General features: G+C 39.0%; 1 protein-coding gene across 1 annotated transcript in view; it reads right to left on the bottom strand.

Annotated features, from left to right (window-relative positions):
* Positions 1–15,035, bottom strand: part of KDM2B (lysine demethylase 2B) — a 125,056-nt gene that overhangs the window by 107,627 nt on the left and 2,394 nt on the right. Inside the window, exons 4-5 of the mRNA XM_019473272.1 lie at positions 11,944–12,022; positions 4,488–4,534 (exon numbers count right to left, since the gene is read on the bottom strand). Coding sequence (XP_019328817.1) covers positions 4,488–4,534; positions 11,944–12,022 — 126 coding nt within the window. The remainder of the gene's footprint in view (positions 1–4,487; positions 4,535–11,943; positions 12,023–15,035) is intronic.

Genomic DNA, 15,035 nt, shown 5'->3' with positions numbered 1-15,035 from the left:
CAGTTACCTTTCTCCTTGCTCAGGCTTAGGCTAATCTTGGCAAGTGTACTTCATTTGTTCTTTAGTGTAATTAGCACAAAGCATTCACACAGGTATGTATGTCTGGAAATTCAAGCAGACATATCCAGGAAAACACGCTTTTTCTTTCCTGCCCATCTGTGACAGACACCTTTCTATGTTGTGGCCCAGAAGCACTGTTGGCAGAAGCCAACACAAGAGGCCTGGAAAACATCGATTATTCTGTATAGCTACCTCTTCTGGGCATGAGGAGCAATAAGTCACTCAGAATCACACAATCTGAGGAAAAATTAGTAATAGCTATTGTGCTGTCCCAATACTTACCACTTCACATATCTGTTACCCCCCATAATCAGTTCTTCAGCTAACTTGAACGCTCCCCCCCCTTTTTTTTTTTTGTAAAGACACTTCTGCAGAGTTTCTAGAGAGCTCTGTGATTTACATTTACATGACTAGCAGCCAGGGAAAAAGAACAGTGTCTGACAGTCTCACCAGTAGCCCTGTCAGGGAGTATCCTTGAGATACACTGTTTACTGGCTGGAAGACTGGCTCTTCCAGTTAACTACAGAGAAGAAGAAATGGACAATGGAGGTAAGTCCTCTGAACTTCTGGGAGCCCTGAAAACAAGGGAGTAGGAGAACATGAAAGAAAGAAAAAGGACATAAACCAAGATACTATGCAAATCTAAAGACAACAATCACAAATGTGGAAAAATTTTTGGAATAAAACCAAGCCCCAATGCTTACTAGCTACTGCTGTGCGCTTGTTTTTTAAGTAGTCCATATGCATATATTAACACCACCAATACACCAGCATGGCATGCCAAGAGTGAAAAAAAAGGAGCCTGCAGAAATAACTCATCGAACTTTTAGTGCAGATGTGGCAGACATTTAAGGAGATGTCAAGAGGGCCAATGACTCTCTTCATCAAGTTTTAAATCAACTTATGAAGACATGACAGTGACATTCTGTCCTTCAGAATTAGCAACCAAATCTACCTTAGACAATTAAATTGCAAAGCTTAATAGTTATTAAATTACAACAGAGTTTTTCTTCTTTCAAGAGTTATCTCAAGTTCCTAAGCAGGCCAGTTATTCCTCTCCTCTTCTCCGTTTGTATTCTTGGCTCTCAGCCATTTCTGAGATCAGACAAATTCCAACTGCTGAAATTAATCCACTGTCTCAGGTTTAAAGAATATATCCAGGATATCTCTCATACAGAGGTAGGAGTCTAGTTATAACCATTATTCCAACCGTGCAGTTTAAAGTGTTTGCTCTTTAAAGTAAAGCTACTGTACGGGAAGAGTGTTTCATCCACACACGTTACACGTAGGTGCACATTCATGCACTCTAACGTGCAAGTCATAAACAGTAGGTCATAAACATTACCAAACTAAGTTACAGCTGGTATCTGCATTTTTTTAAACAATGAAAACAAAAAAACCCAACAAGCAATGGCAATGTTTCTTTGGAAGTCTGGTGAAACATCAAAAAAAAAAAAAAAAGACACCTAAGCCCAAGTAACCACACAGGACGACCAAAAAACCCACCTTTTTTTTTTTCTCCTTATTATTGCCCCAGACTAGAGTTTTCAAAGGGAAATTTAAAAAGCTAGGCTACCAATTGTTGTTATTTCCTTGTGACTTATAGGTACCTGAATATGGAGATGATACAACCATCACATTAGAAAAAGAAAGTAAGATTTCAGAATAATTTGAGACCAAAGGCTCAGTAACTTCCTATGGAATTTATGTGCTTTGGAAAAACCCAGCACCATCTCTTTAAAATGTTCTATAACAGATGCGTTTCCCCGGATTCAAAGAAGAAAAGAGAACAAATGATAGGTTTAAATAGCACCAGCATACTATAATGACGAGCACTTAAAAAACCAACAAGTTTACACAGAACACAACATTTTTCAAGCTATGTTCTCTCTCTATCAACTCCCACGCACATTCAGATGCAGAGAGTTATGATGATTCCACTTCACAGTCGCAAAACACCATTCCCCTCCCAGGTTCAGCAAGGCATTGAGTAAGTTTTGAAAACACTGCGCTTCAGAAATGCAGATACCTGGAGGTTCAGGCAAGATCTGAGGAGCCTGCTAAAAAAATGCAGGGACAATCACAGGAGATATTAATAAAACAAGAATTTTCATCTGCTTTATTTGAACATTAGCTGGTGAGTGTAACATATATATTAAACTAAAATGAGAAAAAATTATCAGCAATGATATGCAACATGAAAATTGCTCACCAGTTTCCCGAAGTCATTAGTAGGTAATTTAGAAATTTGGCATGGAGACAGGAATTGCCCTCAGGTGCTCTCAGTGTCAATGTGGCTGTTACATATGGCACAAATTCCACAGCAACAGAACCCATTTGCCATAAGAACCATGACTTTTCAGGTATAACTTACAATCCATTTCCCAAATATTTTAGATCTTTTGAATCAAAGTTTCCACCTGCGATGCCAGAAGTCATCAACCATATTAAAAAAAAAGACAGCAGGTGACAATGTTCTTGACCAAATTACAGGTTCAGCACAATAACTCCAAAGGGAGCTTGCCCAAACACAATAAAAAAAGACCCATGACGTGCGGCATCTAGCCAAGAGCCAACACGGATTGCTGAACCAGCTGTGAGAAATGGCACACTTTTACATTAAAGTTAATCTCAAAGTTAATTACGACTGTTATTTCTGCTCCATTGTTTTATAAATCTAATTTTATTTATAAATATCCTCCCGCTTTGCTGGCCATGTACACAGGAATCTCCACCCCCCTAATACTTCAAGGGACATCAATCTTGAGGAAATGCAACTCCCACACTTTGACTGTTACAGGAAAAACAATGTTGTTACGCAACACTACGCTGTTCCAAAACATCTCAAAGTCAGACCCTCAACTTCAGCAGTTTCAGAGGCAGAAATGGCACTTTATCAGCTATGGAACAAATTCACAGAATATTGCAAACAGGGTCCAGATAATTACAAGGTTTATGCACGAGGCTCCTCTGCAGCAAAAAGAGGTATTCCGTACCTACAAATGTGCACATGCAGGTATTTAGGAAATCCATAAAATTTAGGACTTCCAAATACTCTCATATTATTTCCTAATTTAACTGCAGATTGACCAACAGAAATGCTACCAAATAGCACTTCCCACACCACTTCTCTAGCATTTTCTGCCAAAGAGGTTTGGGGCTTTTTTTTTTCCCTGAACTTATAAATGGTCATAAATTAAGCAACATTGCCAAGTTTTGTTTGTGAAGGAAGGTTATCAGAGATAACCCCTCTCTCACAGATAACCCCAACTGAACAGAAATGAGGCACAAGTTCCTCTCCCTTGTTTTTCTTAACTTCATCTTTTCCAGACTTGATATTCCTATTGATTATTAAACTCAAGAGGGATTTCAAAAATTCGTCTTTCAGAATGCAGCAATGGGGCTAATTTAAAAGATTAACTCCTGCCACAACGCAGGTAAATAAAACCCTCTCTCACAGATAACCCCAACTGAACAGAAATGAGGCACAAGTTCCTCTCCCTTGTTTTTCTTAACTTCATCTTTTCCAGACTTGATATTCCTATTGATTATTAAACTCAAGAGGGATTTCAAAAATTCGTCTTTCAGAATGCAGCAATGGGGCTAATTTAAAAGATTAACTCCTGCCACAACGCAGGTAAATGGAACCAGTAAATTCTAAATATCAAGAATGCAGTTAAACGTCTCCGTGAAGGACTGCAGCTAACATATCCAAAACTCAGCTAGCTCCACAGCGATGACTTCACAGAGTGCGGTATCACTATTCAGCAACAATTTCAGATAAATGATAAATAACACATCCATCTTCAGTAAAAGCAGATTTCAAAGAAACATACAGTACAATCTCCTACTCAAAATGTAGCTTTTCTTAGAGTTAAAAAAAAAATTCTTTTGTAAAAATTGCTAGGAAACATTTGATCATTACAGTCACCACTTCTCTGGTTTGTGTCTTATCAAAAAGACAGGCAGTTTGCAAAGCTTTGTGCTCAGTCTCTCTTAGCAACCTTTCCTCAAAGCACTGACCTGGCCTGACACTGATAAAGACTGTGGGGAGAGCACAGGCAAAAGGTGATATGGCTCCAATCATACCTTTTACAAACAGATGCTCTACAACAGATTAAAAAAAATAGGAACTTGATCAATAGAGCTGCCACTTTCCAGGATCACAAAACTGTATGTAGGACACCTGTTAAGAGCAAAAGCATTCACTCTCTTTCAAATGGCCAATTATCCAGCATGAGATCAGAGTCCAGTCAGTACAACTACTAATTAGGGTTCTCCCAGCCTTTTTAATTTACAAATTGCTGCTCCATGCCTTCTTCCAGATTCTGAGAGTTATCACAAATGTCTACAAACACAACCGGACAAGTATTTCAAAGCAATTCTGTTCTGTATAGAGTTAATCCAGTGCATTCAAAATAACTTACCCACTAATAGCTTCACATCTCTGACGGTGAAATCCGGGTCAGGCATTCTATAATTAGCAAAGAAAGCAACGTTAAATACTGTCAAGATAAGTATGGGTACACTTTCGTTACCATAATAAAAGAGAAAGAAATGTATAGTGCTCCTTGTCCGTAATGCAGTAGGTGGAATCAAGCAAGGCCTCTCTGAAGTGTGGACAGTGCAAGTTTTAATGACATACATAACATCTTTGCATTGGCAAGTGTACAGAAGTTTCTCTACTTGTAATGAAAGAGGAGAAGAGGTGTCTTTTCAAGCGCTCTCTAGCAGCACTGGAGTCAGAGGGAAGGGAAGAGGTTGGGGGTGATTTCAATAAAATCTAAACCTTTATAGCTCGCTCCTCCTAAGCAACTCGCAGTGCTTTGCAACTGGTGGTGCCTCACGTATATTCCCCGAGGTAAGCATTATCACATTTGCCAGTGGATACAAACTGAGGCATAGAGCAATAAACCAATTTGTTCAAAGTCACATCATCATAGATTGGATTCACTGCTTGGAAATAACATATAAAAAATAATGAATTCAGGCCCCTTTGTTTTAATGACTATTCCAAACCTCCTTGTCTGGCAGAAGACAACCTGGCTGTATTTGGTGGGTAGGATAATTGTTGTTCAATTCAATTTGGGCTAATTCAGAGCTAAATTAAATGGTAGCATAATCAGTTCACCGATGTCGATGCATTTATACGATCAGTTCTAACACAGGCAATGTTTTAGGGTTTAATGTAATTAGACAATAGCCTAGTATATCAAGTGCATGAATTTTATGTGTCAGGAGAGAGTAAAATTCTGCAAGACATAGACTGGATGGAAAAAGAAAACGGAAACAGTAGTGGGGTTTTAAAGCTGATTGACTTTACCTTAATGACAGTATTTCACATTTCACATTGCACAAAAACTGACTAAGGAATTGTAATGAAAAACAGCCCTGTGGGACCTGCCAGCTAGGTGCTCTGTCCGACTTGTACTGTCCTGGGTTGAAGATAAACAACTTGCTTCTGGTCATAGAGGACTTTTGACAAAATTCAGTTAGAAATCAGAACAATCCAGCCCATAGGCAAACTTTTAGAGCAGTAGTTTTTACTATTAAGAAAACACTGAAAGGTAAAGTTAAAAAATCCATTTACTGTCATGCATATATCTTGAGAACTATTTGCCAAATTCTGTTTGTCCACTTTCTTCTACCCTTATCACCTTCCTCTGGTGGGATGTGGAGGCTGGACAATATCTTTTGTTAGTTCTCCGCCAACGCTCACATCTTTGCATTTAGCTGTGAGGGCCCCACAGCTTTGGAATTCACTCCCTTGCCGGAATGAAACAGCCTGAATCTACTGACCTTCAGGGTTCATTCAGAGCTCATCTTTTTTTCCAAGCACTGGAAAGTCAGAAGTAGGGAAAGGAGGAACTATTTGCAGGTAACAAGAACATGCAAGGCTTATCTTCAAATGCCACAGCTTGCCTGTATTTTATGTCAGACATGTAGAATAATTAGATGGGCAATCTTTTTCACATTTGTATAAATCAAAATAAAAATCAACAATCAAGATAGATAACAACCCTAACCCAGATACATACAAGCAAATCAAGTCTTTCTGAGAACTCCAGCAGTAGCCAACAATAAACATTACTCAAACTGGAAGAATACAATCCTCCCTAACAATAAAATTGCATGTTTAGCTCTTTGGAGGGCACACCTGGCATATGCTTGCTTTTTTCTCTGCAATCTCAGGATGTATGATACATTAGAGAACGAGTACACCAAGGGAAGAATTTTAGGCTTGAACACCACAGGTTTCAACTACAAGAACCCATTTTGTAGTTGGGTTGCCTTGGGAGGTCCAGCTTTAATTCAATCCCATTCTGCTGGCTGCTGAGACCATAAATGACTGCACTTCTTCATCTTCAGGCCCACCCAGCACAACTGCCACACTCACTCTTATACAATTAGGGCTGGTTTGCTACTGCACTATGATTGGCAAAAAAAAAAAATGTTTTCTTGAATGTCACCAGTCCTAAACTAATCAGTAAGTGTTGGTTCATTTGTTTTTCTGCATATAAATCCAGAATACCAACACTGCAAGAACTGAGCAGAGATTTTTTCTTCTCACTGTTACACAATTTTCAGGCAAATGCGTCTTGCGTAAAAACACTATGAATGCTTTGAAAGATTTCATATATCATAAAAAGTAGGTGAAGAATAGTATAGCGGGGTGACTTGACTTAACACCAAAATATGACGGACTACATTTGAGATTTTCAGCATTCTGTTATATACAAATCATGTTGCCTCAAACAGAAAAGAAACGCAAACACCTTAGTGTGCACTGGTGCAAACTCGCATTTTAGTAAATGTTTAAATATTTGCCAGAGAAGTCTCCTATTCAAGTCCTAACGAGGATGAGCTCTGGCTAGCATACATATCTGATTAACCACAATACAATGCAAGGTGACCGCTGTTCAGATAAAAGAGACAACATCTCTCCAAACACCATTCTCTCTCCAAGTTACAATCCTGGAAACAGCCAAACAACCCTCTGAGAAAAACAGCTCCTCTTCTGCTAAAAGATCACAGGTGGACCTTCCTGCTTCTAGCCATACAAGTAACAGCTCACGATGGTCAGAAATACACAGGAAAGCAATTTTCAAAGTTTCATTATAATAATTTTTCCTCATTCATCTCATTCCTTGCCATTTCAGAGTACCTCCAAGCACAGTAACCAAACTGTTCAGCTATGCTTTGTACATCTGCCAGGCACAGACATGCAAGCTGACTGCTTAACAGCAAACACAAGTGGAAGCACGTATCATCAGTTATTCAAAATGTCTAAAAATCATCTTACATTTTTTATATATATATGTATCTCAAAAGTCACCCTACATATATGCGGATCACCTAATCTACCATTATCATGATACACACAGCCTCCTCTGGACAAGAGACAGTAGTGCTAGAAAAGACCCAGTAAGGCATAATTTCCTCCAGAGCCTGAAGTGGAACATAAGGTTCCTGAGTTTCATCAGCAAATGACTTGGATCCAAAGGCAAACTGTCCAGTCTTGCTCTAGTGATGGACAACAGCAGACTACGACACTCATTATTTCAAGCAGTAAATGTCAGGATGATGAGACTGAAGGTTCTCAATGTTTCGGATCCATTAGGCAGGTGTCAACACTATCTTGATCTTGCTGGAATACAATGCACACAGCATTTATGTATCTACACATCCACAAAACTCATATATTGCACGTCAGCTACTTTTGATAGATACACGTTAAGAAGTAGAAATGTAAATAAAATTAAATCATGTTACCCTGCAGAGTGCCAAATAGGAAAGTTTGCTCATGCATTTCACTCTGTCATTTAAAATACACATAAACTGTGTTTCCAACCTTCTCTCACTCTAGTGACATTTATGCCCAAGTGTGTACAATTCCTTTACAACATCATTTCAAACTAATAAGTCATGCTCATTTAAATAAAAAAATATTAGAATGTTGAATGTCGTATACGAGATTACTGATCTACAAATTCTAGTATTTTAATCCCCCAGAGCAGTCAGTATTCAATGATTCAGCAGAGAATGGAAATATAAAAACAATTCACCCAACTAACTGTGAAATGGAAAATTCAACTGATTCCACGCAGGAACCATCCAAAACTCACCTATCAGATAAAATTTGCTCTTACTTTTGTCAGCATACAAATTAATCAAAAATATCCTCAAAAGAAAAAAAAAGCTTCAGTATTTTTACTCTCTTCTCTGACAGTGAATTCCAGCTAGAGGAAGAAGTTGCACATGATGAGTGGATGGTTCACAAAAGGGAGAAAGGGAAACAGCCCTAGAAAGGAGGAAAGACGCCAGATTAGTATTAGAATGATACCAGCAGCCAGTAGGAAACTGAAGAGCTGGCTAGTCAAGCCTGGCTGCTGAGACTATTTTAAGCTCATCACAGCAAACTGAAACACGTATTTCTCCTTCACTGTCCAAAGCATTAGTGTGTGACAGAGAGTCAGGTAAGTGACTCCGAAACTCTTGCTGTGGATTAGCATTTACTCCTCTTCCACCTCTTTGCAGTCCAGTTCAGAATTCAAAAGATGCATTATCCTAACTGCCAGAGCTGCAGAACTCCAGCTGGAAAATTAAGGCATGCAGCATTCAGTCCTGCTACTTCTTCAATTCCAATGCATGTTCCAAAACTGCTATTTATTTGACTGCTTTGATAATGCTTACAAAGAAAGGTACCTGATTTTCAATGGTCGTCTTTGAGGTGTGGTCATCTATACGTGGATTCATGCTGTGTATGTGTACATACACATAAGCATGAGGCCAAGTCTTTTTTTTGCCTCAGCAAAACACAGAAGTACATCTATAACCTGGCCTGTCTGTACACATGGCGTATAACCATAGAAGGGGCAGGTAGACAGCCAAAGCCCTCCCTTCTTCAAGGTCTTAACAAACATTACTGGTAGCTTCCAGGAAGGAAAAGGAATAGGAAGGCTGACTGCATCTAAAAACAACACATCTTGAAGAAAAACAAGCCAACACGTGACACAAAAAACCAGATTACTCTTTACATGATCCCATTAGCTTGAGGAGTCTCTGAACCCCTGGATCAAGAAAGACCAAAGACCACTGTCCAAAGGCAGTATCACACCAGGAGGCTTCAGTGAAAGCACACAGCTAACCGAAAGTGGAGAGGAGTGCCAGGTGGCAGCTCTCCAGATTTCGGGCACAGGAACAATAGGGAAGCCAATGATGATGTGTGAGCTGAGACTTGAGTGTTGAAACGTCTAAGGTGAAACTGCCTCATTACAGAATCCTGAATAATGAGCTATCAAGAAGAAACAGATATTACATCTTGCGGTTACTGACACCAAGAAACAAGGTATCTTTGTGAAGGATCGAGGCAGCCTGAGCTCTGGAGGCACCACTATCTGGTACAGGCAACCATAGGAAACACTGGTCCCAGGCTGCAGTACTCGTTATCCATCTCTGATAATGTTCTGCCATTTGCAGCTGAGGATCTGAAGCCCAGTAATGTTTGTGTCTGTGGGATGAGCTCTCACTTCCACACTTCTCCGCTGATGGAGCACTAGCTGAACAAGTACTGTTGGCACAGTAGGAGCTGAAACATCTCCCCAGTTTTCTTCTTGTACTGTGGGGAATTTGTGAACTTCCTCATACACAGGAGGAAGATCTGGCTGCTAGGAAGGTGCAATAGTATCTCTGGCTCCTAAACACTCCCCAGTTTCACAGAAGAGCTGACGGCTTCTTCCAGAAGAAGAAATTCTTGAAGCTTTTATCACTTGCCCTTTAGAAGCAGCAGTTTAAAACCAATGCATATTGAGAGAGCAGTTGTCTCAGATTATTTTCCATCATTTTCCACAGTAGATATGTCCTTCAGCTGACTCCTCCAAGAGAAGCATCTCCTGAAGAAATAAACTGAACAAAAAAGTAGCAACAACCTTCAACAAAAAAAATCTCCCTGCCAAGCTGAGCAGAGAAGCCAAAAGGAGGGTCAGAAAAACAGAGGCTCTAATGCAACAGGAAAAATCATTCTAGGAGGGAAAGCTCCTGTATTTAGAGGCTGAGAGGAAGCAAGGAACTGGGATGCCAAGTCGGGTGAGTAGAGTGGAGAGCACAACCCTTAAGGGAGCAGAAATTTCCTGTAAATAATAAAGCTTCTGCTGAAGCTAAAATGATTCCGCTTCAGGTGGTGGTTACATATACACATGCAGTGTAAATGTAGATTCGGACAAGCACTCAATGGAGATGTCATTGGCTCTCTAGGAACTAGGCTGGCCAACAGTGTCATGAGTGAACGTAGAACAAATGGTACTTTACATTAAGAAAACTCAGCTGAGAAGATAAACAAGAAAATGATTCGTCAGGAAAGACGATACTATAGTCATGTAATATGTAAGCTAAGATTAAGGAGGTGGCTTCTGCAGGTGAAGCATAATTAAGCTATGAACATGGAAGACTTTTCTCTGCTTCTCAAGTTTTCATACAAAGGTTATATGGAAGGTTGTAGACTTCAGGAATATCAAAACAGATGCTTTTGTATCCCCTCTTCTGCACAAACTCTAAGGATCAATGCTTTCCACCCGACCACACCTTCTCTCAAATAATACAACAGAAAAATTAGGTTATTTTCTATGACACCGAACAGCAGCATAGAACCATTTAGAAACTGTAAGAAGTGACCAGCCTTTCTCACTTAATAGCTAGGTTTTCTATCTATTGTCTAAAACATTACAGAATACGTACACATTTTTGTCAGAAAATTAGGATACAATCTAGGAAAGGCTTTGCAAAAACAAATAAAAAGATGGTATCTTGGTGTTTGCATTTTTTTTTTAACAGGAAACTAGACTGTGCATCCAGGACTAAGTAGAGAAATAGGTGGGCTTAATAACCAAAGAAAAAATATCCCAGTAAAACATAATGGTACAACAAAATAAACATTACTGTAATTACTACTGAGTACCTATTAAGCGCTTCTTTTTCAGTTCAACATATAAAACTATTTTACTACATCATGAGAAGCATCACAGCAGCTCCTATTCGCTCTTACAGTAAAAGGACATATACTTGTCAAATACCCCAAACATTATTTCTTCTCTTTCTCTCCTTAAGTTATATTGGGGTGGCTTGATTCTTTTTAATTAGTAATTGGGACTCCTCACTTCCCTAAACTTTGAGGTGTTCCAGCTGAAACTGAGCGAAGTAATTATGCTTTCAGAAAATTAATTTTCTTTCAGATATAATCAGTTACACAGCCCTAATTTCCGAAAGTATCAAGGAACATTTATCTAAACTATGGATTATGTGACTGATAAAGTGTATCATTTTAATATTTCTCTCTTAGACACCGTCACTTTTACAAAGAAACTTGCAGGATTCTCTTATTAACATACCAAATCCTTTATGACTGGATATTAACAAAATACAACCTCAAAAAGACTCTAATAATACCACATTTTAACTAGACATTATTAAATATTTAAAAAGCAGTAACATTCTGAAGAGATACAATTATAATGGAAAATGACAGGCATCATTAGACATTCCACCTGTAATGCAGAAAACAATTGAGAAGTCAAAAATTGAAGGGAGGGTTGTTCTGTCATGACAGCATGGATTGGATGCAAGAACCTTTGAATTTTATTCCTAACTTTCATCACTGACTTACTTTTGATTGTGTAGTACCATGCTGTATGCACTTAACTTTTATAGACCTCATTATCTGCTTGTTTATAAGCGGAAAATAATCATTCCTCTTCTCAAGGGTGCTGACAGTCTTGCTAATTGCAATACATTTTGAGATCATCAAAAGAAGTATCACATACAAGTGGAAAGCATAATGGTTATTTTATAAAAGCATTTATTAATCATCAAGATTTGGTTGTAACTTACTTAATTCCCAGTCCATCCTTATTTCTGAAGATAAGGGGAACTCTGAGAGCTTCTCTTTGCACATACTCAAAAGTAAAATCTGTTTGAATAATGAATAAAAAAAATCCAAAATCAATTACAATGGCATTAGCACCTCACATTACATTTTCTCAAAACGCTCCCCCATTTCCCTTTCTCACCAAAGAACTCCACTATTGCTTAAAGAAAAACGTACAGAGAATGCATATTTTAGGTCCAAACCGGAAACCAAATGACAGACAATGCTCTCCCAGCTGCTCTCTATTTTTCCTGTTCACTGATGCACATAAAATAGAATCCAGTCAGAGTTTGTCAATTAAGGTCTGGGTTGAAACACCCAGGCTGTAATCAAGTACCAAATTAACAGTTAAAAGATAATCCTAACTTACTGCAAATCAGCCTAGTACTTTGGGGGCAAATGTGTAGTTTCAACTGTATGTTTAAGTTTATACATTTTAAGCTATACATTTCTACTTAGGAGAAAACATAGTAATAATGCTTTCTTGAGAGCATTATCTGAGTATAGCAGAAAGCCCTGATTCTGTGAACACATCATTTTCTTTTTATGTGAGGGTTACTATTACTTTCAACAGAGTACTTTTTTTTAAATTAATCAGAAACATAACTGCAGGAGCTGATAGACAGAAACGTTATACAGCTCCTGGCACTTAGGGAGATGGTGAAAACGGAACAGTTTTTTGTGTGGGAGTCACAGTATAACACACAAGCAAACTGAAAATTAAACATAAGTTTGTTACGTTAACATTGACCAGTATCACCTTGTTGCTTCACTCTGAGGATTACACAGAACTGGCCTTTCCTGGGGGTTTCTTTATGCAATGGTCTGATACAATAGCAGTGATTTGGGGATTAGAGAGAAAGTTACAAGGCAGCGATTTGGGTGAGCCATGCCTACAAAACCCCACAGTCCATTTGGAGCCTTCTACCACAGAGAGAAGAAGAATTCCTGCAGTGGCCACGTACTGTTTCTATGGTTCTGCTATTCCCCCTTTCTTAAAGAAAAAAAATGACTTTTATATAGCACCCATACGCTACCTTGAACTGGAAAACGTTGTTTGACTCTTCAGCACTACAAAATACACTACATAATACACTACATGCTGCCAAATACACTATACACTTGATGTATGATATTCAGGTACACACAAGTAGTTTAACTTCTCCAAGATTCCCAGCAATGCACATGCTTCCTGGGAGAGCATGAGAACCTCAGACTCGAGCTTATATCGCTGATGTTTCTCTGCTATAAAAACCCATACTGAAAGAAATAGGGGAAACAGAGGCTAAGCTCCCATGCCTGCAGACATATTACCCTCTGTTTTCACAGCTTTTTCCTTGCTGTATTCAGTTAGTAATTATGACAAGTAGGGATATAATATTCCTACTTAAAGTTACCAAATCAGAGCACAGTAATTATCCATTTACAAAAACATTAAAATTACAGAAACTTTATTGCTACGAGTCTCAAAATAAGTGTAATGAATACTCCAATTAACTAAGGTTACCAAATAAGTATTTCTGTACTAGAGAAATCTTCATTTCTCATAGGTATTCCCATTAACACTCTTCTGGCTTTAGGTAAGCAAATAAACAAACCAGATATTTTTTTAAGGACACTCTCATCCAAGACAGAAAGTCAACAGACATCAAGAATAATATCGGTGGGAGAAGCAGAGGCAAATATACAGGCTAGCAGACTAGAGAACAAGTAGCTACGACAAACTGCATTCAAGCCAAAAATCACACCACTGCCTTGCAGCATCTTGAGGAAAACTTCCAACCCACATTCCCAGGAAAAAAAAAAAAAATCAAAGAAGAGCTATCATTAAAAATAAAAACAAGGACATGGGAAATAAAAATAAATAAATACATCGCTCAACCAGTTCCATGTGTTCGTAGAAACTGACTTTTTCATTCTTACTAACCACTGTCATTGTTTTGCCTAGATTCAATTCAACTCTCGGATTTACAGAAAAAATAAACCAATAGTAAAAATAAAAACACAGCAAATAGGAAGGCAGACCCTTTCTTCCTAATGCCCCAACAAAGCATTTAAATCCCTTGTGGGGCTGAACAAAGCAGACACAGACCACAACAAAATAACAAAAGACACTCATTTATTTTCAAGTTCCCCAGAATGAAAAAAGCTACCCAAAGATTTTAGAGCTGCTGAGCTAGGGAAGCTGTGGATTGTATTATAGTTAGCATGTAGCAATGGCAACCGCTGGAGTATTTGGAAGATGAGGGTAGAATGCAATAATTTTCTGGAAAATTAATTAACATTTTCCAGCTAAAAAATAGGTGTTTGTGTTTTGTTTGGAGGAAGACCGGGCAGGGTTGAGCTTATCTCCTACACAAATACCTTCCTAAATAAGATAGGTATTTAATTTCTCCACCACATTAACTTTTCTAAAAGGAGCTTAAAATGCTCATGCAAAGCTAAGCCTAGGGGAGAAAAGGAAATTTTCTAAACTAGATTAGTGGCTCCATAGTTATAGCCATTTCAGGAGGATTACAGCCAAAACTCCTCTTTCCTGAGAAAGCCGGCTTAGACAGGGAGTCCTGAATGAGGCCGGTTTGGTGATAGCCATCTGGGATTCAGGATCCGTTTCAACAATGCCGCAGTAAATAAAGGTGACTTGCAACCCCTCCCCAGCCTGTTTGATTCCCGGGCAAACCTCTCCCATTTTCCTTCCTGCCAGGCAACCGTGCTGCAGAGCTGGGCTGCCTGGCTTTGCTTACCACTTCGTGATTTAAGTCACCTAAGCAAACCAAGTAACTACGGGGAAGGGAGCGTTGTAATTTAATATACGATATAAACACAAAGAAGTTATTGACTTTAAAGTCTCCGACCCTGGCGAACAGGCTCATCAATTGCATCCTTTTGCAAAAGGGGTCCCGGCTTCAATAGGGGGCGGAGGGGGAGCAGGAATCACCTCCGGCTAAGTGGGGGCTGGGGTTTCTGCCTCTCCTTTGCCAGGACCTAATTCCTGAACATCTCGGTGGTGCGCTGGGGTCACGGTAGCGGAGCACGTTGGAGGTGGGGGGAGCGC

This window comes from Aptenodytes forsteri, unplaced genomic scaffold (assembly GCF_000699145.1).
Source record: "Aptenodytes forsteri isolate BGI_AS27 unplaced genomic scaffold, ASM69914v1 Scaffold118, whole genome shotgun sequence".
Classification (NCBI taxonomy): domain Eukaryota; kingdom Metazoa; phylum Chordata; class Aves; order Sphenisciformes; family Spheniscidae; genus Aptenodytes; species Aptenodytes forsteri.
This window is presented reverse-complemented; position numbering and strand designations above follow the sequence as displayed.